At 38.8% G+C, this 27,480-nt stretch overlaps 1 protein-coding gene across 1 annotated transcript in view; it reads left to right on the forward strand.

Moving 5' to 3' along the window:
* Window positions 1-27,480, forward strand: part of LOC137274075 (E3 ubiquitin-protein ligase HERC2-like) — a 127,993-nt gene that overhangs the window by 666 nt on the left and 99,847 nt on the right. The window contains exon 2 of the mRNA XM_067807064.1: window positions 2,129-2,240. Within this exon, the coding sequence (XP_067663165.1) occupies window positions 2,160-2,240 (81 nt within the window). The 5' untranslated portion in view covers window positions 2,129-2,159. The remainder of the gene's footprint in view (window positions 1-2,128; window positions 2,241-27,480) is intronic.

Genomic DNA, 27,480 nt, shown 5'->3' on the forward strand with positions numbered 1-27,480 from the left:
GTACCTTATACTGGTCACTTGTCATTGTCATGCTTAAGGTCTTGTACTATGCAAAAGGCAAACAAACTGTCCTGGATTGAGTCATCGTAATTCATATGCATGACTGCCTGACCATGGACAAATGATGAACAACTGAATTCTGTATGCCTCACAAAAATGTGTCTATAAATGTTGTGCAAATAAATAATGAAACAAGATTAAATACAGACATTGATAGTTGTGCTAGTCATTGAAATATATGAATGAAATAAATACAATTATCCAAGTTGAAAAAGGATACACTGGGCCATCACAGGGAGTGTTGTTGTCAGTGGTTATAATGTTTTATTTTACAAATGTTTCACATTTGTTTGTAGGCAGTTAAGTAAGAATTTACCTTGTTTAATCAGTAATTGTAAATTTTGGGCATCTCTTCAGAGAGAGGAAGTCAGTGATTTGATCTGCGGGACATGTTGCATTAAAAGACACTAAAAGATGGTATTTTTTGTTACCCAGCCTGGTGCTTAACAACAACGACTGTTTAGTTTGGAGTTACTTCATTGAGTGACATGGCATCTTAGCAATGGTTAATGAACAAGTACATTTAACTGGCATTAGTCCAGAAGAGGTACACCCATACACACTTGGTATTCCAGGATCCATGCTTGTTGCAAGAGGTGACTAGCTAGATCAGGGGTCAGACTTACTGACTTGGTTTGAATGTTGTCATGTCCCAATTGTGTAGATCGATGTTTAAACTGTTGATCACTGGATTGTCTGATCCAGACTCAATTATTTAGAGACTACAGCTGGAATTTTGCTGAGTATGTTGTTAGACAACAACCAAGCAACCCATATATATGCATGCTTATCACAAAATAAGTGCAATAATCTGGATTCTAGGATGTTTCGGTGAAAGATCAAAAGCGCTGACAATACTTTATCAGACGATAATGTGCACTTTTTGCATTGTGTCACAGTGTGTTGATGTCACTGCACCATTGCAGTCTGCCCCCTCGTAATTGAACTTTTTTGTATTACGTCACAATGTAACCAATGTCACGATGGATGTCAGTTGCCATCGCCTCGTACAGCCTCCCACAGCAAACTGCTTCGTCGCATACCATTTCTTGGTTTGCAGTTGCATAACACAGCTAACATCACTGGTGGAAACATTACGTTTATGTTTTCCGAAGGATAAACTGTCTCATAGTTCGACTCAGAATTTTACGGAGACACAGGAATGTTTGCAATGTTTACATTCCCACAATGCAATCATGACTGACTAGTCAGCTTCAGCTTAATGTACTGATCTAAACTTTCATTGGTAGTAGAAACGAGACGGTCATATTGCCTTGAATGGTTTAAGAGAATCACAGATGTAATTAAAATGATCTAGAGAAGATATTTAACCCGAACATAAACCGTCACCAAACTGTTCATTGTTTGTTTTTCTGGTAACGTTTGTGTTAATGTAGGGGGTGACACGTCAAAAGAACAGCGCTTCAGTTAGCCCTGTGCAAGGATTTTTAATTTAGGTCACAGACATCGTCGTTTGTTTTCTGCCATAGATTAATCGAAATTAGGCTTAGAAATTATTAAATTCAGCATCTTAGAAAAGAAATACAGTTCGCTCTACCACCATGTATAGTGTAATAAAGCACATTTTCGCCCTGAACCATTATATTTTTAAAGAACTCGGACGAAAGCGTCCTCATGCTTTAACTATAATATTTCTGGGCGAAAGTGTGCTTTATTTCACTATACATGGTGGTAGAGCGAACTGCATTTCTTAAATGCACTGTACCAAATACATTTATGCTGATATAATAGCATGTTATCTGTGGCTTTGTTTGTAATACTTTCCTGTTAGAGCTCTACCTCAGTAGCTTAAGCATGCTTGTCAAAAGAGGCAACTTGCAAGTTAAGGAAAGTTGGCCTGATGAACTGGGTGATACTTGTCATAACTTATTCCAACTACATATGGCATTGCTCATAATGTCGATCCCGAGATTGTCTATCAGTGGCTGTCTATTTACAGATTGCCATCATATATCTAGAACATAGGTGAGTGTTAGATAATATATTGTCAATAAAATAAAAATAAATACAAGTAATTTCCTCACCTGTTTGTTTTTTTTTCTTGCAGTGGGGGAAAGTTCCTATGACTAACATGCGAAATGAGTGGTAGTTGGATAGCAGAGGCAAGGCTCTGGCCACAGGTGCGACTGGATGCCAAGTGGATTAAAACAGACATACAGGTAGGCTGTCAGTCATAGTCCTAATGTTAAATTATCCAATGTCTCAAGCTCTGTGTGAAGATGATTGGCAGCCTGTAAGACTAAATTCTCTTGAAAGCATTTTGAAGTTGAAAGGACATAAAGAGATGACACTATTTTACTCCTTGTCATTAGATATCAGAGCTATATCTTGCTCCCTCATTGGGAGAATGCTGTGTGACATAACATTTATTATTCATGAAAGTGCCGAGTATTAATGTAATACTAATATAGCAATCTGTGCACATGGTACAAGTGCCTTAATCATTATCCCCCAGCATGTAATGGGATATAGTCTCAGTCTGTTTGTTTGAAATCCTTTCATTTTTGGAACATAACACCCAAACTGTTCAACAAGAATTGGTAGATACAGTCGAACCCCGTTTATCTGGACATTTTGGATATTTTCGAAAATCATCCGGATAGCGAGCAAAACGTGAAAATCAAGTGAAAGCTTAAGGAATTACAAGGAGGTACATGTATGCTTGAATGGAGTTACGTTTTAACTAGTTGTCAGTGATCCTGGTCAGTATGAATCAGTTTGCTGTTCTGGTTGCTGATGCTCAGGTGTACTTAAATAGTTGTGTTTTTAAATAGTGAAACAAACCTTATCTCACATTATGTAGCTCTCCTCTAGAGATCTTTGAAATTACTATTTGTAACACTTTGGGGTTGACATCTCTAGGTACATGTGTACTGTATGCTTGACATCATCATAATGCTTATTCTACATGTTTGCATGTGGGAAATTACTTGGTTTTCTAGATATAAATGGCTGTTATTAGATATAAATGGCTGTTATTAGATATAAATGGCTGAAAAGTTGCTGCTGCAGTTTAAAGCAACATTTATCTACTCACTTCTTCGGTAGATTGTTTGTCACTATTCATTGTAGGATCCATTTTAATTTTTATTGCTCATATCCATCTGTCGTGGATGCACGAACATGTTCATTACATGTACTTGTGGCATGATCAACATAATTTCCCTGTAAACATGACATTTGTGAAGATCTGTGTTAGAATTAGTCATCAGCATCCCTTACGTGACATAAGAGGGACTAATGGGATTGGATGATGAGATTCGCTGACTTGGTCAACCCATGTCATATCCCAATTATGTAGATCAGTGTTCATTGTGTTGATCACTACATTGTCTGGTCCAGAGTCAGTTATTTACAGACCAGTGACACATCGTTGCAATATTTGTTTTTGTAACTTTAACAGTGAAAATCCTTGAAACATGTCAAGTAAGTTAAATGATGGAATGTTCCACATAGCCAGAAAGTCATACATGGCTGAAAGGCAGACTCATGCATGAGTTCATGTGTTGGCCTCACTCTCAACTTAATTCTTGACCTGGTGAAATTGTTTGAGAATTGCTAAATGCAGTGTGAACCATTAATCTGTAGTTTGAAACAAACACAGTAGGACTAATCTGTGCTTAGCATGGTTAAGAGAAACAACTGTGTCTACCTTATCTTACAGCACTGTCTATTCAGCAAGCCTCCATAACAAAAGTGAAATGTTTCCTAGAGCTTGTAGAGAAGCCCATGTTAATCAGAATGATAAATGTATACAATAATCTGTGTGATCCTATGGTATTTTCCCAATTCATGATCCTTGTTTTAAGATATACAAGATTGGGTCATCTGTAATTTGAGAGGGATGTTGTTTTAGCTATCTGTATTGGCACATGGTTCCTGACTTGGAGACTGTGTTCTGCTCCGAGTGTGTGTATCTGTTCTGTACAACATGGATGTGTTTAGTAGCTATAGCAGTTTGTGGAATTTAAACTGACCCTGTGGTCCCTGACTTGTGAAAATTCATCAGGACCATGAAATGATTTGTTTGAGTGACATTCAAGAGGTCGCTGGTCTAGAGATGACACACGTTCATGGATGATAACGTCTTCTGTTTTGGCGATGTTTTGATATAGGTTCTCTTATACGGTTTTCAAGCATATCCATAAACTTGTGTCATCGCTAAGACCGCTAAATGATACGTTTTAAGTGGCCAGTGACTTTTGTGTTGATAGTGAAGTAAATCAGTGAATGTTACAAATGTTGTGAAATACAGGCACGACCACTAATTATTCTCCTCTCGCTGGTCCTGTGGTCTGGTGGGAAATTTTGAAAGGTTTCTTTCCAAGCACTATCAATGCTGATCTACCTCATTCATTTATTCAAATGTTCATCGAAGTTTGGACGTGTGACTCTTCTATGAAATTAATCTCAATACCTCAAAAGACTTCTTGCATTTCATTACCTGTTCTTGTGAAAGGCAGATTTATGTGTCAGGGTTTCCATGAACATGCAGGTTCTTAGGACTATTTGTGTATGTGTACGTGTGTGGGGTATGTGTGTATGTGTGCAGGTGCTTGCAGGTTTGCCAGTATGAATGATATATCCTATTGTTATTGATTATTAACTGTGCAGAGTTATGTCCCATAGCTGTACACAAGTGACTAAACATGCTAAAAGGTTGAAACAGGACAATAGCTTTCAAGTTCCATGGTTCATATCACACTGTACCTGAAGGAAAAGATATCACGAGGCCATTAAAATCAACAAGCATGTTTATAGGAAAATGACTGGTCACAGCTTACATGATTCATTCCTTGTGTGGAAACAGCAGCCAGTCAGTAAGTGGTGGTCTTTTTTTGTGGAATGCAAATTAAAACTGTTATTGTTAAAGTCATGAATGTATGTCATTGTCTATTGATGACTGGGGTAGTGCTGGATTTAATCTGCTGTTCCTTAAAGACGACCAAATAGTAATAGGTCAGTCGTCAGTCTCTCTGGCATAGTTGATGGTATGTCTGCATACCCACTTGGTTAACGCATAGAAAATTTTGGACAACAGCTAAGAGTATCTATGTCACAAATGGCTGAGGTAGTTCACTTACATTTATATCAATGGATACGAAATTTAATATTCTACATTTCTATGTAATTTTATAGCTGTAATGCAGATCCAGGACCAATTCTCACACAACATTCACTTTTCGAACCTTATGCACATGTGCGCCTGAAAAAAACCCTCTGCATCCAGGGAGTTAAGGTGCCGGTCCTTACAGGTGACCAAATAGGTCAGTAGTCAGTTTCTGTGACATAGTTGATGGTATGTCTGCATACCCACTTGATCATCTAGTCAGTCACTTGATTATCTGGTCCAATTTTTTTTCATGTCATACCACCATCTTGCAGTTAGAATACTGCGGTATACTGTAAATAACAGTGAGACTGTCATAAAATTGGTGATGCCAAAGTTTTGTGCTAGTTGACATTATTTTGAACAATGTGTGAGAGGGGACGAAAGCATCACCTCATCGTGGCCTCTGTAGGTCTCTGTTACTATGGCAATGTCTGTTGAGCTTCTTTAGGAGGCTTTACTCTCGTGAAATCTGATGAACAATCATGATTATATTGTTTCCAAATACCCACAGCTGCTGAAATTGGCCATGTGTCATCTTTGTTTGATGAACTACAACACACACTTCACACATTCCTACCAAATATGAAGCTTCATGTGAATCCCATCTGTCAACAGTTTATCATGTTTATATACACAGTTGTCTGAAACAGTTAAGAAAAATAAACTACAGTGATATCAATTATCTGGACTCCAAACAAAGTGCCAGTAATGCAAATTGGAAAATATTATTGATTTTTTTTTTTTCAAAATGAGGATTTGTGTTTTTAAACAGTATTTTCTTAAATGTATCAGACTAACTTTGCATGATATTAACATTGTAATTCCCTATATTCATGTTTATGATCATGTTTTTGAAGAACAAGCCATGTTTTCTGCTATTGTTGCATATATGTGAACATGAATTTCAATTCCAGTTTTGGCAAGGTGGTGTAGTCTAGGGATTAAAGCCTTTGCCGGTCACGTTGAAGACCTGGGTTTAATTCATGGGTACACAGTGTGAATCCCATTTCTTGTGTCCCCTACCATGATATTGCAGGAATGTTGCTAATATCAGCATAAACCATACATACTCGATTCTGGTTGGAAAAAGTTCATTGTCACATAATAAATAATAATAATATGTGCATTTATGTAGTGCCAAACTCCATTGATGAGGTGAATGCTTATTGCTCTAACAGTCAAAGCAGGCATAATAATGTAGATTACACTTTACAGGCTGCAAGTCAGATTCTTAGGATGTCTAATCAATCTCTTAGATAATAACCTAGGTAATAACCTAGGAGCCAAATATCCAACTTCACATAGTTTTTATAAATTTAGTCAAAAATCAATACCATATTTGACTGTTGATAAGCCAAGTTTTGAGCTCTGGAAAAAAAGTATTACCAGTATGTAGAAAGGAGTCAGCATATCTAAAAGTTACAAAAGTTGTCTAATTAGCATGATTAATGAATAAGTCAGAACAGGCCTAGAATTGTGCAGCCAGGTACTATTTTGATTCTTGGGCTAATTTATGTTTCAATTTGGGATAAATGAAGTTATGGCATCCAGTGAACATTTGTTACTTGCCTTCCATGTCACAAGTTGAAACAGTTCTGTCCCAGTTAAGATAATCAACACAAGTAACACATTTCATGACTGCCAAGCATCACTTTTGACAACTTCAGCACATGGACAAATTGCAAGGACATCACAATAGGACAGACAACCACTAGTTACAACATAAAAGAAACCCATGATGAGATAAAGAGGTCAACTGCTAGTACATGATATGAGCTGTTAGCTGTGCCTGCAGCAGACCTGTAGGCTGGAATTGTTCAAGACACTGCCATTATATGTTATCTTGGCGTTACCCCTAAAGACAACAGCCTTTTCTTATTTCAGAAGCAGAAATAGAATGCATGTTGCAGATGTTTTGAAGAGTAAAATATAGCTGAGCCTGAATTCCCCGTCAGTGACTCATTTCAGGCTTTCAAAAACCAAGCATCCTCATCATGTGCATTTAGCAGCTTTGTGAAAACTTGATCCTTGCTTTGCAGTGCTGATATTCTGATGACTTTGCTGAGTATCATGTTTGAAAACTTCCTGAAACTGATACATGCTTGATTTAACTGGTTACAGGCAATTGCATCTGTAAAATAATTTCAAGGCAGCTGTGGATTTGATGGTAGAATTCAGGATTGAGACACACATAATTTCATCTTTAAAGATTTGATTCAAGTTAGTTATGGACGTTTTACGTCAGTCTTAATGTGCAAAAATTTGACAGCAGACTTTTGAAGTTTGCTAACAATTTCCTTCATCAGGATCCACAAGTATAGGCTTGTAGACTCATAATATTTTGGCACAGATTCATATCATATGGACAGATGACAGTGTGATGTGTGGAAGTGCAGTTTCACTTTTGTATTTTCCATGCTTCACAGATTATTTCCTAACCAAGTTGGTTAGAACAAAACATCCGTAGCTTTGTCACCATCTGCTACACAGTGTTTAGTTATTCTGTTGGCATAAGTTAGTTTTGGTTGATTGGTTTAAGCACAGTTTCTGTTTAAAAGATGTATAAGATGTTTGTGTAGGATGTATTTGCTTCTGTCAGACTGTCAGTCCTAATATCAACCTGTCTGTCAACCTAAATCAACCTGCTAGTCAACCCATGTATCAGCATGTCCATCATGTCAACCACTCATCAACCACACATACCTCATCAGAATGCCCTTGTAATTCCACCTATTCAACAATATTTTTGCTGTAAAATTTTTGTTTTGCCTTGTTTGTCATGACAAATACAAAGTGACTTTTTGGCTAACTTTGGAATTCAGGAATCTTTTTGACTGAATACAAGAAGCACCCATAAAATGTTGGAGGTTTTCTGATAATTCCATGTTCAACAGTCCTGGTTCAGATCAGTGTAAAACAAGATGGTAATGTGGTGATTATCATCACTTTTTCAAACATGAAAATTTAGTTACACCACTTAGCTGCTGTTGGTATTACTTTATCATTTAACTGACACACACTGGATACTTAAAATAGTATTCATCATTTAGGACTCAAATTATACTTTTAAGAATTACAATAATTAATTACAAAATTATTATTTTGAATAGTATCAAAATAGAAATTGCTTCTCAGGGACCAGAATTTCCAGCATATCTTGGCAGTAGTGGAACCCCATGTTCCCTACACGTGAGTGGATGATGTGCCTATGTGAGGTCTTGGCATTAACATCATGGCCCAGCTTCCTATTGTACTTGGGCACCTGCAGCTTAAGGTTGCTGGAGACGTCAGTCAATGTACAAGGAGAGACCAGGTTTCAAAAGTGACCTGCTTCTTGCGAAGGGTCTTGAACCGTTCAAGTCTTGTCTTGCTGTTGAGTATAGTCAGGGAAACAAAAAAATCAGACAGTTACCCAATCTTCTTGACCTTTATGTAGACTTGGACACAATATCATGGAAATGGTATTCAGCATACTATTTTCTGTCTTGCATGGTATTCAGGTCATATCTCATTGTATCTATGATCCTGACAGAATTGCTACAAGACTGGTTTTATCTCACTGCATTCTCACTGTTATAGCTGATGGTAGAAACCTAGTGTGTCTCACAGTCTCTGAACTATTCTATTTTCCCTACAGCCTAGCCGTCCCTTCAGTGCTAAAGACCTAAATGAAGACATGATAGATTTCCCCAGGTTCAGGCATTATCTGGTCTCCCTGGATCTCCTTTTCAATTTAAATAGAGTATTTTTGTTACAATCGAAATGATGTATATTCAGAGACTACGTGCAAGTTTGGTGGAAACCCAAGTAGGCCTAAAGTGATTACACAGGGTAATGCTGACACATATTGTTTGATATGTGGCTATTGTTTACCTACATATGCCCTTATGGTAGATAGCAGAGAGGTTTTACTCTCTGTGTTGCTACACACAATATCGGGTTAGACTCCACCAATTATGAGATGTGTTTGGCTATGTGAGTGAAAACATCTCCAGCTTCTCCTAAAATAACCCACAGCATCTCGAACAAGGCTGATCGACTTGTGTGGAAAGCTGCGGCTGCTGTAGTAGTACCTCTACAGGGTTTATGGTGATGCTGTAAGTTTGTGAGGGCAGTCTGTGAGTCGTTGAGAGGAGTGGTTGAGATGAGGAAGTAGACAGCACGGCCTGCTGGGTAACATCGCCGTGGTTACGGAAGTGGGAGAGGGGCTTGTAAGTGACGGGAGGAGAACCAGGTAAGTCACATGCACGCTCTGCACAATCAATTCAAATTACAGCTATGTCATGTAGATCACTTAAATTGATCCTTTTATCCATTTGGATGTACATCCTGGATGATGTCGGTGGATTTGTTTGGTGATTTTAAGGAATATGATTCATAATTAGTGTCATGGCAGCGGGATTGGAAGATGTTGCCAGTATTTGGGGTAAGATTTCTATTTATAAATATACCGAAGCTGTTATTTCTTTATGCTTGTTAAAAGTCTTCATTCATTGTACATATCTTTCAGCTTCCACTTCTAGTCATGTGATTGCCACATACACACAAAACAATTACTGTCATGGTTGAGCATGGCAAAAGATGAATGATCCCTTCGTAATTTTTAAAATTTATTCTTACTTTTAGATGAATGTTATGGATAATGGATGGTTAAGCATTTATGAGTTTGCCCCCCAAAAGTGTTTTCCTTTTTCTAACAAACATCGTGACCATGAAGATACCATGACATGATGGAATTTTTCTTAGCAAATGAATTCATGTAAGGGTTTCAGAATGATTTGTTTGTTGGACAATTGATCATTGTCATTCAAAACATCATAAAGATCTCTTTCAATTTTTGGCAGCTATAACTAATGATGTCATACAAATGTACAAAATCACAAATCTGTCCAGATGATATTTGTCTCTTGCGAAATTTCGGCAAACCTAAATTCTTTGCAACTGGCAACGTAATGAAGAGTATGAGCACATGTTTTTGGTTGAGCACCATGCCATTAAAAGTAAATGACACGAGTTAACTGATGTAGCCATAGACAATAACCATGTACAATGGCAATCCTACTTTGTCTTTAGGATTCACTCACTGTTCAAAATGCATCACTTACTACTCACAAATCAGATTTGCTTCTCCTAAATGCCTGAGTCTGCAATAAATATTGAACAAATAGCCATTGGTGGCATGTCATGCATGGAGGTATCAGTAAGCAGGGTTGTTGCTCTGAGATCGTCTCCTTCAGATAACATGGCTTCTGCCCTGTGCATCAATGGATGTAAGCAAATGAAAGATGGCCAGATTTGCGAGCATCTAAAGCTGCATTTGTTTCCATATGCATTATAAATAAGTGAACATTGCAGAAAAATGTATTATGAATTTGAATAAGCCCATGTGGATATTTCTGTTTTATTGATTTACATGTACAGATTTATCACATTATGTAAGCATATATTATGATATTTTGTAAATATGGTAAATGTGATTGTTTACCTACTCACAAAAACACCCAAAACAAGGAAGTTGAGGATCAGCTTTACAGACTAAACATGCTAAAGAGGTTACATGGCATCTTCATCCTTCCTGATGAGGAAGGAGTTGTACAAACATCATGCTCAGCTGGTAGGGAAGCTGATAGTATTGATGCTTCAACAGGTGCTAAATTAACCCCAGGTACTATTTCAAAACATTTTGGGCAATGTCAGTTTCACAGTATTTCATCTCGCTAACCAAGAGTGTAAAGTAATTTGATTACTCGAGTTACTTCTGTGAATTCCTACAGCACTTATTGGTGATATTGGCATGGTTAGTGATCACACAAACAGTACTGAGTTTTCAAAATATGAGTGTGTGTGATTGTTATGGTGTTATTGTTTATCCTGTATATATTTTGGGCACTGGGGTAGCCTAATGGTTAAAGCATGTGCTTTGCACACTGAAGACCAGGGTTCCATTTGCATTATGGTGCAATGAGTGAAGCCCATTTCTGGTGTCGTCCGCTGATATTGCTGGAATATTGCATAAAGGAGTTTAAAAACTCACTCACTCACTCACTCACTCACTCACTCACTCACTCACTCAGCAACCAAAGTTTGTTTTAGTTTGCGAAAACAGTGTAAAACCATAGTCACTGGATTGTCTGGTCCAATCTTGATAATTTACAGACCAAGGCAACATAGCTGTAATACTGCTGAGCGACATTTATCAATCAATCAATCAATCAATGTATTTTAGTATTGTTTTTTTTTTGAGAGATTAAGAGAGTGAGTGAGTGAATGAGGTAAGTTTTATGCCGCACACTGCAATATTCCAGCTATATGGCGGCGGTCTGTAAATAATCGAGTTTGGACCAGACAATCGAGTGATCAACAGCATTAGCATTGATCTGCGCAATTTGGAACAATGACATGTGTCAACCAAGTTACCCGATCTTGTTAGTTGCCTCTTATGACAAGCATAGTCGCTTTTTATGGCAAGCATGGGTTGCTGAAGGCCTTTTCTATCCCAGACCTTCCCGGATCTTAAGTGTTAGACAAGTTATCAAGTTGCTGTTTATGGGCATGTATTTATGCAGTAAAGACTTCATTTAGAATTATATGCTTTGACTTTGATGTGTTATGTTTAAGTGTAAAGCCTGCTGCATAACAGATATATCTAGAGCTGTGGGAGGGAACTGAGAACAAAGCCTGATTAAAATAGATGCTGAGACCTAGGGGGAACACAGTGATGGGCAGATACTGGGGCTCTCTCACAGTGTTCAGTGCTCAACACAGTTAAGGCAGTGAAATGTTACCAGGAACTAAAGCATGGATTGCACAAGCATTATTATTGAAAAACAGTGTTGTTTGTTGTGATTTATGTGCATCCTTTATTTTCAATATATACGGTCATCAATAAGGTTGCTACTACTGCTGCTGCTGCTGCTGCTGCTGATAGTTATGTGAAGATAGTGATTGTAACATACATGGTGTAGAGGGTACATTCTGTGATGATGGCGATGCTGTGGGGTGGTAGTAGTAATGATGATGGTCAAAACAGTCATTGTGATGATGACAAGGAGGAGGGGGATGGTGCAGTGGTGGTGATGGCAACTGCAGTGATGATGTGGAGGAGGAGGAGGAGGAGGGGGATGGTGCAGTGGTGGTGATGGCAACTGCAGTGATGATAAGAATGAAGATTTTTATGGATATCAACTTCTTTATGAGAGAACACAACGTTTCGGAGTTAATGCTTACTCCTTCATCAGTAAGCATTAACTCCGAAACGTTGTGTTCTCTCATAAAGAAGTTGATATCCATAAAAATCTTCATTCTTATGTATTTTCACTTCTAAATGACATTCAAAGACTTGCAGTGATGATGTGGAGGAGGAGGAGGAGGGGGATGGTGCAGTGGTGGTGATGGCAACTGCAGTGATGATGTGGAGGAGGGGGATGGTGCAGTGGTGGTGATGGCAACTGCAGTGATGATGTAGAGGAGGAGGAGGAGGGGGATGGTGCAGTGGTGGTGATGGCAACTGCAGTGATGATGTGGAGGAGGAGGAGGAGGGGGATGAAGATGGTGCAGTGGTGGTGATGGCAACTGCAGTGATGATGTGGAGGAGGAGGAGGGGGATGAAGATGGTGCAGTGGTGGTGATGGCAACTGCAGTGATGATGTGGAGGAGGAGGAGGAGGGGGATGGTGCAGTGGTGGTGATGGCAACTGCAGTGATGATGTGGAGGAGGAGGAGGAGGAGGATGGTGCAGTGGTGGTGATGGCAACTGCAGTGATGATGTGGAGGAGGAGGAGGGGGATGGTGCAGTGGTGGTGATGGCAACTGCAGTGATGATGTGGAGGAGGAGGAGGAGGGGGATGGTGCAGTGGTGGTGATGGCAACTGCAGTGATGATGTAGAGGAGGAGGAGGGGGATGGTGCAGTGGTGGTGATGGCAACTGCAGTGATGATGTGGAGGAGGAGGAGGAGGGGGATGGTGCAGTGGTGGTGATGGCAACTGCAGTGATGATGTAGAGGAGGAGGAGGGGGATGGTGCAGTGGTGGTGATGGCAACTGCAGTGATGATGTGAAGGAGGAGGAGGAGAAGGGGGATGAAGATGGGTGCCAGTCAAATCGCCCCAGCGACAAAACACGCCACCAAATTTGGTCAAATCACCCCAGATATTTGGTCAAATCGCCCCAGGTTTGGTCAAATCGCCCCAGAAGGGTAGTCAAAACGCCCCAGTTTATTTAAAATGGTCTGATATATACCATAAATGCATGGTTTTGTCAACTTCCATACTATATTCTTCACATAATATTATGTGTTATATATTAGTAATATCCCATGCCTAGGCAACACCGTAATACCGATTATTTGGTAAAGAATTACAATCTGAATACACTAAAAAGTTTGTATAAAATATTTATTGTAAATGCTGTAAATGCATAGTTGTTTGTCTGGCATTGTGTAATCATAACATCATGCTTTCCACTCGTCCATGAAATGAGTGGTCTGTGGGACTGCTTTCCATCAGTGTCTCTTTGCAGATGGTGCATGTAAAGGGTATAGGGGAACCTGTCCTGTCCGGAGCATAACTCAGAAACCATTCAATATTTTTAGACCAAACTTGACAGATGTAGTTATCTCAGCCTATGGTTGTGCCTTTTGCTATTTACAGATTTTTTGGCATTTATATTTTTTTGTTTTTCCATGGAACATTTTGGTGTTAGTCTTATGGTGGGGTGGGCTTCGTTTCTGGAGCAGAACTCAAAAACCATTCAATATTTTCCTGCAAAACTTGGTAGATATATCAGTCAGAACCTTAAGAGGTGCCTTTAGCTATGTACAGGTTCTTGTGATGTATTATTTTCTCGGTTTCCATGGAAATGTTTTGAACCTAGTCTGAAAAGTGAGAAGTGTGTTTCGTTTCCAGAGCAGAACTCAAAAAACTTCTTAATATCTGTCCATAAAACTTTCTAGATATGTGTGGCAGACCCCAAAGTGGTGCCTTTTGCTCTCTACAGGTTTTTGTGATTTATTAGTTACAGATATATGGCATTTACAATTTACATGAATTAAATGGAAACAATTCAAACTTAGTCTAAAAAATAATGAGTAACTCTCAGATTATTTGTCCTCTCAAACATGTGAGGGCCGGGGGGATATGTCATCTTCTGATGACTCTTGTTTTGGTAAGTATTATACCATACTTGTTGACCAAATCTGTGAATTTACGGCCTCACTTTTTGACATGAGTAATTAAAAAAAAACCCCAGCAAATTGTTTTCATAAGTATTATACTATACTTGTTGAGAAAACCTATGCATTTACGGCTGCACTTTTTTACAACAGCAGCTGTAGATTGTTTTGATATGTATTAAGTCCCATTCTTGCTGACAAAAACTGTGCTTTTACGGCCAAAAAAACATTTTATACAATCCTTTCATTTAATTCTTGTAATTTACGAAAGCATAGATAACATGCAAATAATTGGTGTTATAAGTGTTGTCTATCCATGAATATTACTTTTGCTCTTATCAATTTACTAGTTAAATATTTATCAGAAACATTACTACATAGTATTATGTGAAGGCTGTAACATGGAAGTTTTATACAGATTGTAATTCTTTACCAAATAATTGGTATTTCGGTGTTACCTAGGCATGGGATATTACTAACAATATAACACATAATCTTATGTGAAGAATATAGTATGGAAGTTGACAAAACCATGCATTTATGGCATATATGAGACCATTTTGAATAAACTGGGGCGTTTTGACACCCCACTGGGGTGATTTTGAGCAAACCTGGGGCGATTTGATCAAATATCTGGGGTGATTTGACCAAATTTGGGTTGCGTTTTGTCGCTGGGGCGATTTGACTGGCACCCATGAAGATGATGAGGATGAGGGTGAGGATGAGGAAGATGATAGTGATGAGGATGATGATGAGGATGAGGGTGAGGATAATGATGAGGATGAGGATGAGGATGGTGATGATGATGATGAGGATGAGGATTGTGATGAGGATGATGCATATACATGTACTGTAGTCAGTGTTCTCGTAGCCGGTAGAGGAGAGTTGACCCAGTACATGTACATCTGAAGATCACCATCAGCTATGCAGACAATGCCTACACTGGGCTGTACTATCACTGCATGGGACAGAAGGAATCCTTCTCATTGAGAGATGGCCAGTAGACATGGCAGTGAGATGCTGCTAAATCATGACTAGCTTATCCAGGTGGTACACTGATGCTGGTAGAGTTGGGGAATGATTAAATAAAAGAGATACCATGAACACCAATGAGCCCCAAACACATTGTTTTTTTTTAAACTTAAGCAACAGACAATGGTAAACAACATGTGTCAAATTCTGATTTGAAACAGGTCTTAAAAATCATTTAAAGGTCATGTGCTTAAGCTACTCATTTGAAAAAAGATTCCAAGGAATATTATATTTTGCAGAAAGGCATATTGATGAAAATGATGATGTTTTGTAGATTAAGTACAGCTGACTAACCTATCAGAATGCAAGATTCGAACATTTCATGTTATGATATTGATTTAGATGTATAAGAAAAACAGTTTCTGTTATTGACTGTGTTGAAGTTTGAAATTGAATCATACCATATTCAGTGATGATTGTGTTTTGTTTTTTTTCATATTTTATCAGAGCATTCTTAGATTTAGTCATAAGAAATGGTGAAAGAGGACTGTATTGTGGAGGGGCTGGTTTACACAAGTCTTTGTATGTCCATGTTGTATGTACATCTGGCAGATCATAGAATAGCTGATGCCTACCATCACTGACCATGCTGACCGAGGGATGACCATTCTAAATGCCAACATGGGTCATTGAAGGCCAAACGTGGTCACTTGTTGTTTACTGTTGCAGCAATGCAAGAAGATGGCGAGTGGTTACAACAACCACCACCACTAATTCACTCATGTCATTGTATCCCAACTCAGTAGATCAATACTTATGCAATTGAATGGGTGATCAATGGATTGTCCGATCTAAACTCAATTATTTGCGAATTGTTGCCATTTAGCTGGGATATTGCTGAGTGCGGTGTTAATCAATTAAAACAACTACTACTACTACTACTACTACTACTACTACTACTACTACTACTACTACTACTACTACTACTACTACTACTACTACTACTACTACTACTACTACACCAATCTCATTAAATTAACTGCCCCTACTCACAAGATTACCTGTTACACCCATCTGAGTGAATGGTTCCTGCAGCTTCATTAGTTACTACAACTACCACATGGCCGTAGGTCCTAGACGTAGTACACCAGCAGCAGGTACTTCATTTGCCTCCATTACGTACACTACAGAAACATGCAGTTATCAGGACAGGACTCACTGATAAACACTGTGAAATAACAAACTTCCAACCTTGTGTTTATCTATGTATTCTAAAACCATTGCTGTCAGATCCAGCAATTCTGAAAATTTGGTAGCATTAACAGAGTAATAACACCTTTTTCAAGCTGATGTATATGTCAGAGACTGGTTTATATATTTAGTTTCCTTTGATATTGATGTTAGTACAGACATATTTTTTATGATGTGAATATTCACAGGTTTTTAAATTATGCTGGTCCTAGGGTCCTTGAGGTTTGCTGCTTTGAATATGAGGACCTTTAAATTATTCACTGTTAACATTCATTGAGCCTGTGACACTTGACTCTGAAGGTTCAGTTTAAAAATGGTAAAACTCTTTTTTGTTGGATGACGCTCATTGTTGTGTTTGTAACTATTTAAAGATCTTTTACTCATGAAGATCTGGGTTAGAAGTGATCTTCAGCAACCCATGCTTGTCACAAGAAGTGACCAATAAGATGGGATGGTCAGGCTATCTGACTGTGTTGACACATGTCATCACATCCTACCTGTGTTGATCTATGTTCAAGATGTTGGTCACTGATTGTTTTGTTCAAGACTTGATTATTAACAGACTGCTGCCATATGGCTGGAATATTGCTGAGTGTTGTGGTAAACAACAAATAAACGAACAAATTGTAGTTGTAAAGTGCTTCCTTGACACCTACAGGCTGTAGTCTCAGCATGTGAAGGTGAGTGTGTTGATACCCAGACGTTGGTGATATGAGTAGTGGGCATCCTGTGTTCCTATGGAGGAGCATTAAGTGTTTATTTGGGATGGCTACAAGCATAGGTCATTATGTACATGCCCTCATACCAGGCGTGTGGCAAGTCATGGCTAGAATAGCACACATAGGCATCCAGTTGTTAGGATTCAGGACCCAGAAAGAAGTGATACCTAAAATCTCTTGTGAACGACTTGCTACAGTCACAGTTAATAGAGTCGAAGACTGAAACCAGATTCCTGCTTTGTGTGAGGGAATCTTAATGGAGCAACTTGTGTTAGGATGCAATTAGTGTGGTTCTGGTGCATGATGAAACAGGATATCTTGTGTACAAATTGCAAATATCAAATGGTGTGTATCCATAAATCGCGTTCCTATGCACTGTTGTGACTTGTGACACTGTCCTGTTTGACATCATTGGGATGCCAGTTTTGATGTCATTAGTGATATTCACATGTTTTTTTACCCCACACAGGGCCTTGTTTATTTGAAAGCTATTGGTTTTAAGTAAAACATCATACTTTTTTACATGTCACTAACGACTATTAAATGTAACACACTGGCCAAATTCTGGTATTTCTCTTTAATTTCTTTGGAAATATCCTTCAAGGTTCATAACACTATAATACTATGGACCCTTTTGATATGCCTGTTCGACGCCTAAAAATGTCATGTTAGTATACTAAACAGCAAAAGAAGCACAAGTTTAAAAAAAAATGAAATCTCATAAAAGTTAACATTCATGTTTATCTCTCATATTAAAAACACATCGTTTGTTATTCAGTATATATATAGCTTTCAGGTCAGGTTGTTCATGTTTAAGTCTGCTTGCAGTCTCACATTTAACTGTGGCTTGATTTTTTTGCAAAAAACAACACTCTAGATTCAACTAATACTGAACATTACTTAACACTTTACTTCCCTTTTGAAGCTGTTCACAGTTCAGCCGTATATGAACTGAAAAGTGTCCCAAGCATTGAACTTCAAATGCACAGAGGTTTTCTTAATACAACCATGTGATATAATAATCTATGACATAACTGAAATATTCATGAAACATTCTAAAATCACTATAATTCCTGTCATCAGTACCTGGATAGGTTAGTTACAGCTGAAATATTGACTAAAGTGTACTAAACTATGGGCTTTCTACTATCAATATCAATAATCTGGCATGTTGTTTATGATTGAGTAGAAAACAGTATTAAAGCAGGGTATGAAACTCCATGAAATTTCTTCCAGACCACAGTGCTGTTAAGCTGTGAAACTTGCCAGCCCTCACCAAAACTTTGCCATAAATCTGACAAGCTGTTGTATTACTTGATGGTAAACAGGGTTAAAGTCAACTGTACCATTGATCTGACAAGCCTCTGTATGACCATGAAATAGCGTCTGCCCGGTGGCCCGCTGGTTGGTAGTTCTGTGGCGGGCTTACAACTTTAGTTTATAGCTGGCCCTGTGCGCCAATACATTTTCCAATGGTACATATTTGACCATGTCATTGACTACTGGAAATATTTGGAAAATAATTTACATTTGTGGCAACTAGATGATGTCTGTGTAGTTGATGATCAATCAAACTCTAACTTCCACAGATCAACCTACCCATTTATCTAACACTAAATGTGACTCGTCTAGAGAAGGCTTTCAGCCAATGAATAATGTTGTTCTTTTCTGATGGCAGTGATGCTAAATGAATTAACAGTGACCACGAAGTCATGGTTTTATCAAATTTGCTTTTGCACATGGTTAGGTTTACCTCACTACAAGTAATTCTTTTAACATCATATCCCAGTTTCCATTATATAATACAGGGCTGGTTACATGTTAACAGGGCCGACAACATTTTTCAGTTATCAGCCCTGTGGGCTTCCTGTCTTTTTGTAGGAGTTTCATACACTGGTATGACTTGATAGTAAACAGTGTTAAAGTCAACTGTATCATAGATTTGACACGCCATTGTGTAAGTTGATGGTAGATAGTGTCAAAGTCAAATGTACCATTGATCTGACTAGCCATCATATTATTGATAGTAAACAGTGTTAAAGTCAACTTACCATTGATCTGACTAGCTGTTGTATGACTTGATAGTAAACAGTGTTAAAGTCAACTGTACCATTGATCTGACTAGCTGTTGTGTATGGCTTGATAGTAAACAGTTTTAAAGTCAACTTACCATTGATCTGACTAGCTGTTGTATGACTTGATAGTAAACAGTGTTAAAGTCAACTTACCATTGATCTGACTAGCTGTTGTATGACTTGATAGTAAACAGTGTTAAAGTCAACTGTACCATTGATCTGACTAGCTGTTGTGTATGGCTTGATAGTAAACAGTGTTAAAGTCAACTTACCATTGATCTGACTAGCTGTTGTACGACTTGATAGTAAACAGTGTTAAAGTCAACTTACCATTGATCTGACTGGCTGTTGTATGACTTGATAGTAAACAGTGTTAAAGTCAACTTATCATTGATCTGACTAGCTGTTGTACGACTTGATAGTAAACAGTAGAGGACGCAACGTGTACGCGAGACGGTCTCCCGTTACGCGTACAAGTGACTACCTGAGAGGGGGTCACTCATACGCGTGACTCCCTGATCACAGAGAGAGAAATTCTGCATGTCACACAAAAACATGTCTAAAATTGTTATTTGTGAAAATAATTAAACAAAATTTGCTACAGTCATTGACAGATGGTCAAGTTATTGGATAACGTGAATGAAAACATAAAAAGAGGAAATTAAATTGTCAAAAAGTGACAAAAATGTGCAAAATTTGAGCATAAATTGGCGATATTCAACTGCGAATTTCACCTATGTGCATAATTTTCAGAAACTTACATTTAGTATTTTCTGAAAGCTCATTTATCGTAGATTCATAATATATATGCAGCTTTCGATGCACACCAACGCACACCTGTTTGTTATTGTGTTGAAACATGTTTACTTCCTTCGAAACTGCGCGAATCATCTCGCGTAGAAGTGACCGGGTTAGCGTGTCATTAATGGGAGGTAACTGATGCCTGACTAAATTGCCCAGTCAAAACATCCGTCTTGAGTCTGAGACTGTGTGAAGCGTGCGTAATGTACATGGCGATATTTCTTGCGATATTTTCTGAAAGCTTATTCAACGCAGATTACCTCGTACATGTACTTGTTCGTGTACATTAACGCACATAGGTGTATCATCGTGTTGAAACAAACCTACCTTCCTCCCACCGCTCGTCACAGACACACACAGCGTCCTCACAATTTCGTTACGCGTACGAGAGACGCTTCCCAGAAGCATGAACAAAAGTAGTCAGCCTTTGACGACAATTTTCACCTATGTGCACATTTCACACAAACATGATCTTTATATTTTCTGAAAGCTTATTCCATGCAGATTTACCTCGTATAAGTACTTGTTCGTGTACACGAATGCACATAGGTGTACAATCGCGATGAAACACATCTACTTTCCACCCACCGCTCGTCACAGACACACAAACGGTCTCACAATTTCGTTACGCGTACGAGAGACGCTACCCAGAAGCACGAACAAAAGTAGTCAGTTTTTGACGACAATTTTCACCTATGTGCACATTTCACACAAACATGATCTTTATATTTTCTGAAAGCTTATTCCATGCAGATTTACCTCGTATAAGTACTTGTTCGTGTACACGAATGCACATAGGTGTACAATCGCGATGAAACACATCTACTTTCCACCCACCACTCGTCACAGACACACAAACGGCCTCACAATTTCGTTACACGTACGAGAGACGCTTCCCAGAAGCACGAACAAAAGTAGTCAGTTTTTGACGGCAATTTTCACCTATGTGCACATTTCACACAAACATGATCTTTATAGTTTCTGAAAGCTTATTCCATGCAGATTTACCTCGTATAAGTACTTGTTCGTGTACACGAATGCACATAGGTGTACAATCGAGATGAAACACATCTACTTTCCACCCACCGCTCGTCACAGACACACAAACGGTCTCACAATTTCGTTACGCGTACGAGAGACGCTACCCAGAAGCACGAACAAAAGTAGTCAGTTTTTGACGACAATTTTCACCTATGTGCACATTTCACACAAACATGATCTTTATATTTTCTGAAAGCTTATTCCATGCAGATTTACCTCGTATAAGTACTTGTTCGTGTACACGAATGCACATAGGTGTACAATCGCGATGAAACACATCTACTTTCCACCCACCACTCGTCACAGACACACAAACGGCCTCACAATTTCGTTACACGTACGAGAGACGCTTCCCAGAAGCACGAACAAAAGTAGTCAGTTTTTGACGGCAATTTTCACCTATGTGCACATTTCACACAAACATGATCTTTATAGTTTCTGAAAGCTTATTCCATGCAGATTTACCTCGTATAAGTACTTGTTCGTGTACACGAATGCACATAGGTGTACAATCGCGATGAAACACATCTACTTTCCACCCACCGCTCGTCACAGACACACAAACGGCCTCACAATTTCGTTACGCGTACGAGAGACGCTACCCAGAAGCACGAACAAAAGTAGTCAGTTTTTGACGGCAATTTTCACCTATGTGCACATTTCACACAAACATGATCTTTATATTTTCTGAAAGCTTATTCCATGCAGATTTACCTCGTATAAGCACTTGTTCGTGTACACGAATGCACATAGGTGTACAATCGCGATGAAACACATCTACTTTCCACCCACCGCTCGTCACAGACACACACAGCGTCCTCACAATTTCGTTACGCGTGCGAGAGACGCTTCCCAGAAGCACGAACAAAAGTAGTCAGTTTTTGACGGCAATTTTCACCTATGTGCACATTTCACACAAACATGATCTTTATAGTTTCTGAAAGCTTATTCCATGCAGATTTACCTCGTATAAGTACTTGTTCGTGTACACGAATGCACATAGGTGTACAATCGCGATGAAACACATCTACTTTCCTGCTACTGGCCACAGACACACACACCGCCCTCACAACATCAACAGACGTTCGAGAGGCAAAAGTAGTCGGTTTTGACGACGATTTTCACATATGTGCCAGTTTCATAGAAACATTAACTTAACATGTTCTGAAAGCATATTCAATGCAGATTTACACCATACAAGTACTTGTTCAAGTACACGAACGCACATAGGTGTGGCATCGCGTTGAAACACATCTACTTTCCTCCCACTGCTCGTCAGACACTCAAACCTTACCCACAAGATCGTTACGACTACGAGAGACGCCTTTTGCCACGGGAGCAGACCCGGTGCTCAATATGTTCACTCGCATCAAGTGGTAAGTAACTTCAGAGGACTGCATGATCTTTAATAGTTTAAGCAAAATGTATTCTTGAATACACTGCATGCAGGAATTACCACTCATTTCCTTAAGTTTTATGTCATTGTCATCAACACGTAATGTTATAGAAATGCGATTTCTCCACTTTTAAACAGATGACGTGAATGTGATAAAAAAAAAGAGTTATTTAGACGGAGATTTATGTATTCATATATATTGTTTCCAGTCTAAGTAAACTTAGCCTCAGTACTTTTCCTTACGCTCCATTACTGAGTCTAACAAAACCTTATGGGAGGTCGCGTCAGGTAACCTTTGGGACTGACCAATCAGAACACAGCTTTCCAAATCGCGAAAGTGGACATTCGCACACACCTTTTGAACTTTTTATCTCGAAAAGGTTCGTACCCGAACGATTCTGAATGTTATTTAGCGTATGATCGCTTCTGGGTGATTCACACGGCGCACATTACAACCATGACAACAGAGTTAACTGTCTCCGAAAACAGTGTTTTGGCAATATTCAAGGGATCTCATCTTGCAGAAATATTAGCCAATGGTCACCATGTCAACAGAAACCCCAAAGCGTATATATCGCAGGTCAAATATCTGTATTTTCTGCGGATTGTTGTTTGTGGAGAGATCTGTGCCCCTAAGTAGTAGCCGTTGTCTGATTGGTTAAATCTATATAACCGTCTCGCTATTGATTGGGCGGTCATAGGTCGCTCAAAGGTTGCCTGATGCGACCTTCTGCTAGGTTTTGTTAAACTCAGTGGTGGAGTTTAAGGAATAACATTGAGACTGAGTTTACTTAGACTGACATTGTTTCAAAGCTGTATTATTAGTCAACTACAGCAATAAAATCAGTCGAGCCATCCCTGTTACACACGGAAGATGCCACTTCCCTGAGCAGATTTTGCTCACCTACATATCAACTGAATTTTTGTCACAACTGAATAAACATGATTCTGTCTTTTACCAGCTTAACAACACCAAACAAAATAGTTAGCATTTAATTGTGCGTTTTTAAGTTTACCACGGACGATAAAAGCATCGTAAGCAGGAAACTGCACAGTGGCTGGCAGTGTCCACAAGACAGCCGTGTCAACTGTCTGCAAATATGCTGTCTCCAAACCCAATAAATGGGTTTCCAGTCTCCTACCTGTATATTCAGGGCTAATCAACTGCAGTCATAAACTATGCCTGACTGCATCCTCTTCATTCCGTCTTAATCATTGCTGGAAAACAGTGTCGTGTGTGATATTGCATAATCTGTGTGAAATTTATTTGTGTTTCATTCTGTCATGGGACAAATACAATTCGCCGTACTGAAGAATTTTGAACATGCACCTGTGTCCGAGAATATATAACTATTTCCATAGTTATACTAAATACATATAAAACATTCAGTGAAAGGTTACGTAATAATGACAAATAATGCAAAACTCCCTGGTATACACATATCTCTTCATTCTGCAGATGATGGCTGAAAAGGCTGTCCAAACCAACATGCTGGACTGTAGCTGGGTCTGGTTGTCTTCCCCTGTCCATGCTGTCGTCCAGGAAGGAAAACCCTTCCTATTTCACGCATATACATAAAATATATATTTCTGTGTTGGCTTTGAATGTATTGTTTTTATCTATGAATACTGTTTAAATCATCTACCAAAGTAAAAGATAGGAAAGCCGATGATAGTGTTGACAACGACGCACAGCACTTTCAAGTACTCTTCGAAGATAATCAGTACAAGAATAACTCCTTCATACCAAAACAGAACACTTTGAAAAACATTATAACATTAAGCAATAAAAATCTGTTTATAAGTCGTCGATCAGTAATGCTATGGACAATATTTTGAGTTTGTAATCATCTGGAACAATTTTATTCCTTTCTTCCTCATAAATATGTCATCTCATTATCACGTGAGAGATCGTTATCACGTGATCAGTTCAATCGGAATGAAGTAAGAAAACGCTATTTTGCCCACCTCCATGCGACTTGAATATTTGTCACCACAAAATAAACATTTCTATGGCCTTTCACAGATTATCAAACACAAACAGGAAACGGAATACATATAATTAGCATTTAATTATGTGTTTTCAAGCTATCATAAAATATACCTCGAACGACAAAGGCACCGTAAACAGGAAATTGCACAATCGCCCCCCGTGTCCACCAGATAGCCGTGTAAACTGTCTGCAAACTCATTAGATGTACACACCCTGAAGTAACGTGCTGTACTGCATCACACCTGTTGCCTGTCTCCACCTGTATATTCAGTGATACCCAACTACAGTCATTAACTATGCCTGGCCGCGTTCGGCCCAGCCTTCACTCCAGCGTCACGTGTGTGATACAATAAATTGCGTAATCCAAATGAATGTTAATTGTGTTGCATTCGGCCAAAAAGATGAACCAAGACAAGCACAATTCGCCGCACTGATGTATTTGAAATATGTACCTGTGTTTCATAACCATAGCTGTACTACATACACAGTGTTCACGAATAGTGTCTGACCCTCTGACAAATCTGGCAGATTTGCCAACGGTCAGACAAAAGTCCCCAACCTGCTGGCCCCAGTGTCTGACTGAATATGTCACAATAACTTTTGTCTGAAGTTGTTATTTGTGGCATGTAATACTTGTTCACTGTTTCTAAATTTATGTTTATAATGTTTGTCATTATATAATGTTAATAATTTCAAAGCCAATAATGAGAAATGTTAAATCTGAAATGTGTGTTTAACTTTTTTTCTGTGGGTCCTGTGAATTTTCACTGGGTCAGACAGACATCTGAAACTTACAGGATCCAATGTCCTGTTACTGTGAAACACCATTCGTAAACACTGCATACGTCTAAAACATTCAGTGAAAGCTTCATACATTTTCGTTTTTATAACAAATAGTGCAATGTTCTCAGGAATGTGCGTGTTCCCTCATTCTGCTGACTCCTGGCGGAAACGGGCATTTGGCCGTTCCCAGTCCAACGCAGCATGCAGGATTATACACGGGGCTGGTTGTCTTCCACTGGCCATGCTGTCTTCCAGGAACGAAAACCTTTTCTGTTTCAAGCATATACATAGAATATGTGTAAACAAGAAAGTCCCAGTTTTTACCTGAAGTAGATCTGGTAATGTGTGTTGTTAGTTTTGTTGTAGAAAAGGTATGTATGCAAATACGTATGTATTCGATCTAATTGAAGTTGCCTGTATGTGTACAGGGTAAGTGAAACAACACATTCTCACCTGAATATACTGTGCACACTGAAGGGGATGGAGGAATGATGTCTTCCAGGATGAGGGATGTTAAGCAAATCGTCGACATGATGCACAATTCTTCAGAAAATGATGATTTGTAGACTTAACATGATCTTACCGAATGCGTAATGTATCCGCCAGGTCATATGGAGTTTGATCGAAAGAGGGGGCGAAAGATATTACAACCTGCAGGGGGCGTTATATTTCCTTATTTAAATTTGTATTTTCGTACTTTTTTCATTTCGAAATTATGTCACAAAGTGTGATTTCTTTTTTTAAATGCCTTTATCAAATCATGTCAATTTCCGAAGGCATAAATTAGTTTCAAGTTACTTATATGCATTTTCATGATCAACAAGTCATCATTCGCAAGCTGGACCGTACAGAGGAACACCATCCTCAACTTGCAATAAGCAAACACGAGATCAGTGAGCCCTTTTGAGCGGCTCACCAGAAACCTTATAACAGTTACCGTCTAATTAGTTTGTTTTCTTCCCAACTTCTGCCATTTTACACAATGCACATCTATTTACGGTGGTCTTAAAAGAAACATCATTTCTCTTTCAAGAGGTTCAGAAACGTTTGCATTTGGTTCGGTTCCAATGGTGAACACTAGCTAAGACTACAAATCTGTTTGCTGTAATCGTCTTGGCAATGAAGTATTGCAGATTCATACCCGTGCAGATATTCAGAGAGATATGCATCATAGCCTAATTTTCATACATCAATAACATTTTTTCAGATGTGTTTACAAAATAGTGTGTATACTGATGAAACTGCATGCTCACTTCGTTCGGATAACACCTCACATACGAGGGGTTCACGATTGGCTGAAACAGTCGCGCACGTTTACAGGGACTGTATGTTCTGTAAAACAGCATGCACGGCTAATGCGGGCATAAACTGATATGTACTCTGGAAGATACGATATCCACATGTCAACACCATGAGCTGTAATGAAATATCGAAGCAGGTATTTTAGTATAACACTAATTTTGATCAGTACGAGATGTCAGCTTTGGCTGGCACCGCGAGTCCCTTTTTTCAGTGTGCTGTGTGGAGTTACACAATGGACGTACGTCACTTCCGAAAAATATGCAAATGATTTAATAGTTTTCGCAGGATTACTTTTGACGAAATTGGCAAAGTTTTGATTCATGCAAGATGCGGTAGGGGTCGTGTTAGTTTCAAAATATTCTGTAACTTTCTGCAAGATGAATACGTTGACATTTCCACCAGTAATACATTAAAATGAAATAAATCACCTTTTCATGAGCGATGAGTTGATTTTTGTGTAATTGGCATGTGTAAACAGCCGACCTTGGGCGTGGTATTCTGCTTTCCCGATGTTTTCACGTGCCGAAAAAATCGAAAATACAGAGGCCAAGTATGCATCAACCTAGGATGATTGTAAATATTTTGTCGGACAAACAACTTGTATTCTGCAGGTTGTAATCTGTTCAGTGCAAATGACGAAAGCGTGGCATCCGAGATCGAAAAACCTGTTCATTCACGACTGTCAAGTACCCCACCACCCTTGGGGATTTTACGGGACGCTTTAATTACCCTGCATCGTGTTCGCACCCAATCGAGGTGGTTCCACGGTGATTGAATTAATTAGGG

This window comes from Haliotis asinina, chromosome 2, assembly GCF_037392515.1.
Source record: "Haliotis asinina isolate JCU_RB_2024 chromosome 2, JCU_Hal_asi_v2, whole genome shotgun sequence".
In the NCBI taxonomy this organism is placed as follows: Eukaryota; Metazoa; Mollusca; class Gastropoda; order Lepetellida; family Haliotidae; genus Haliotis; species Haliotis asinina.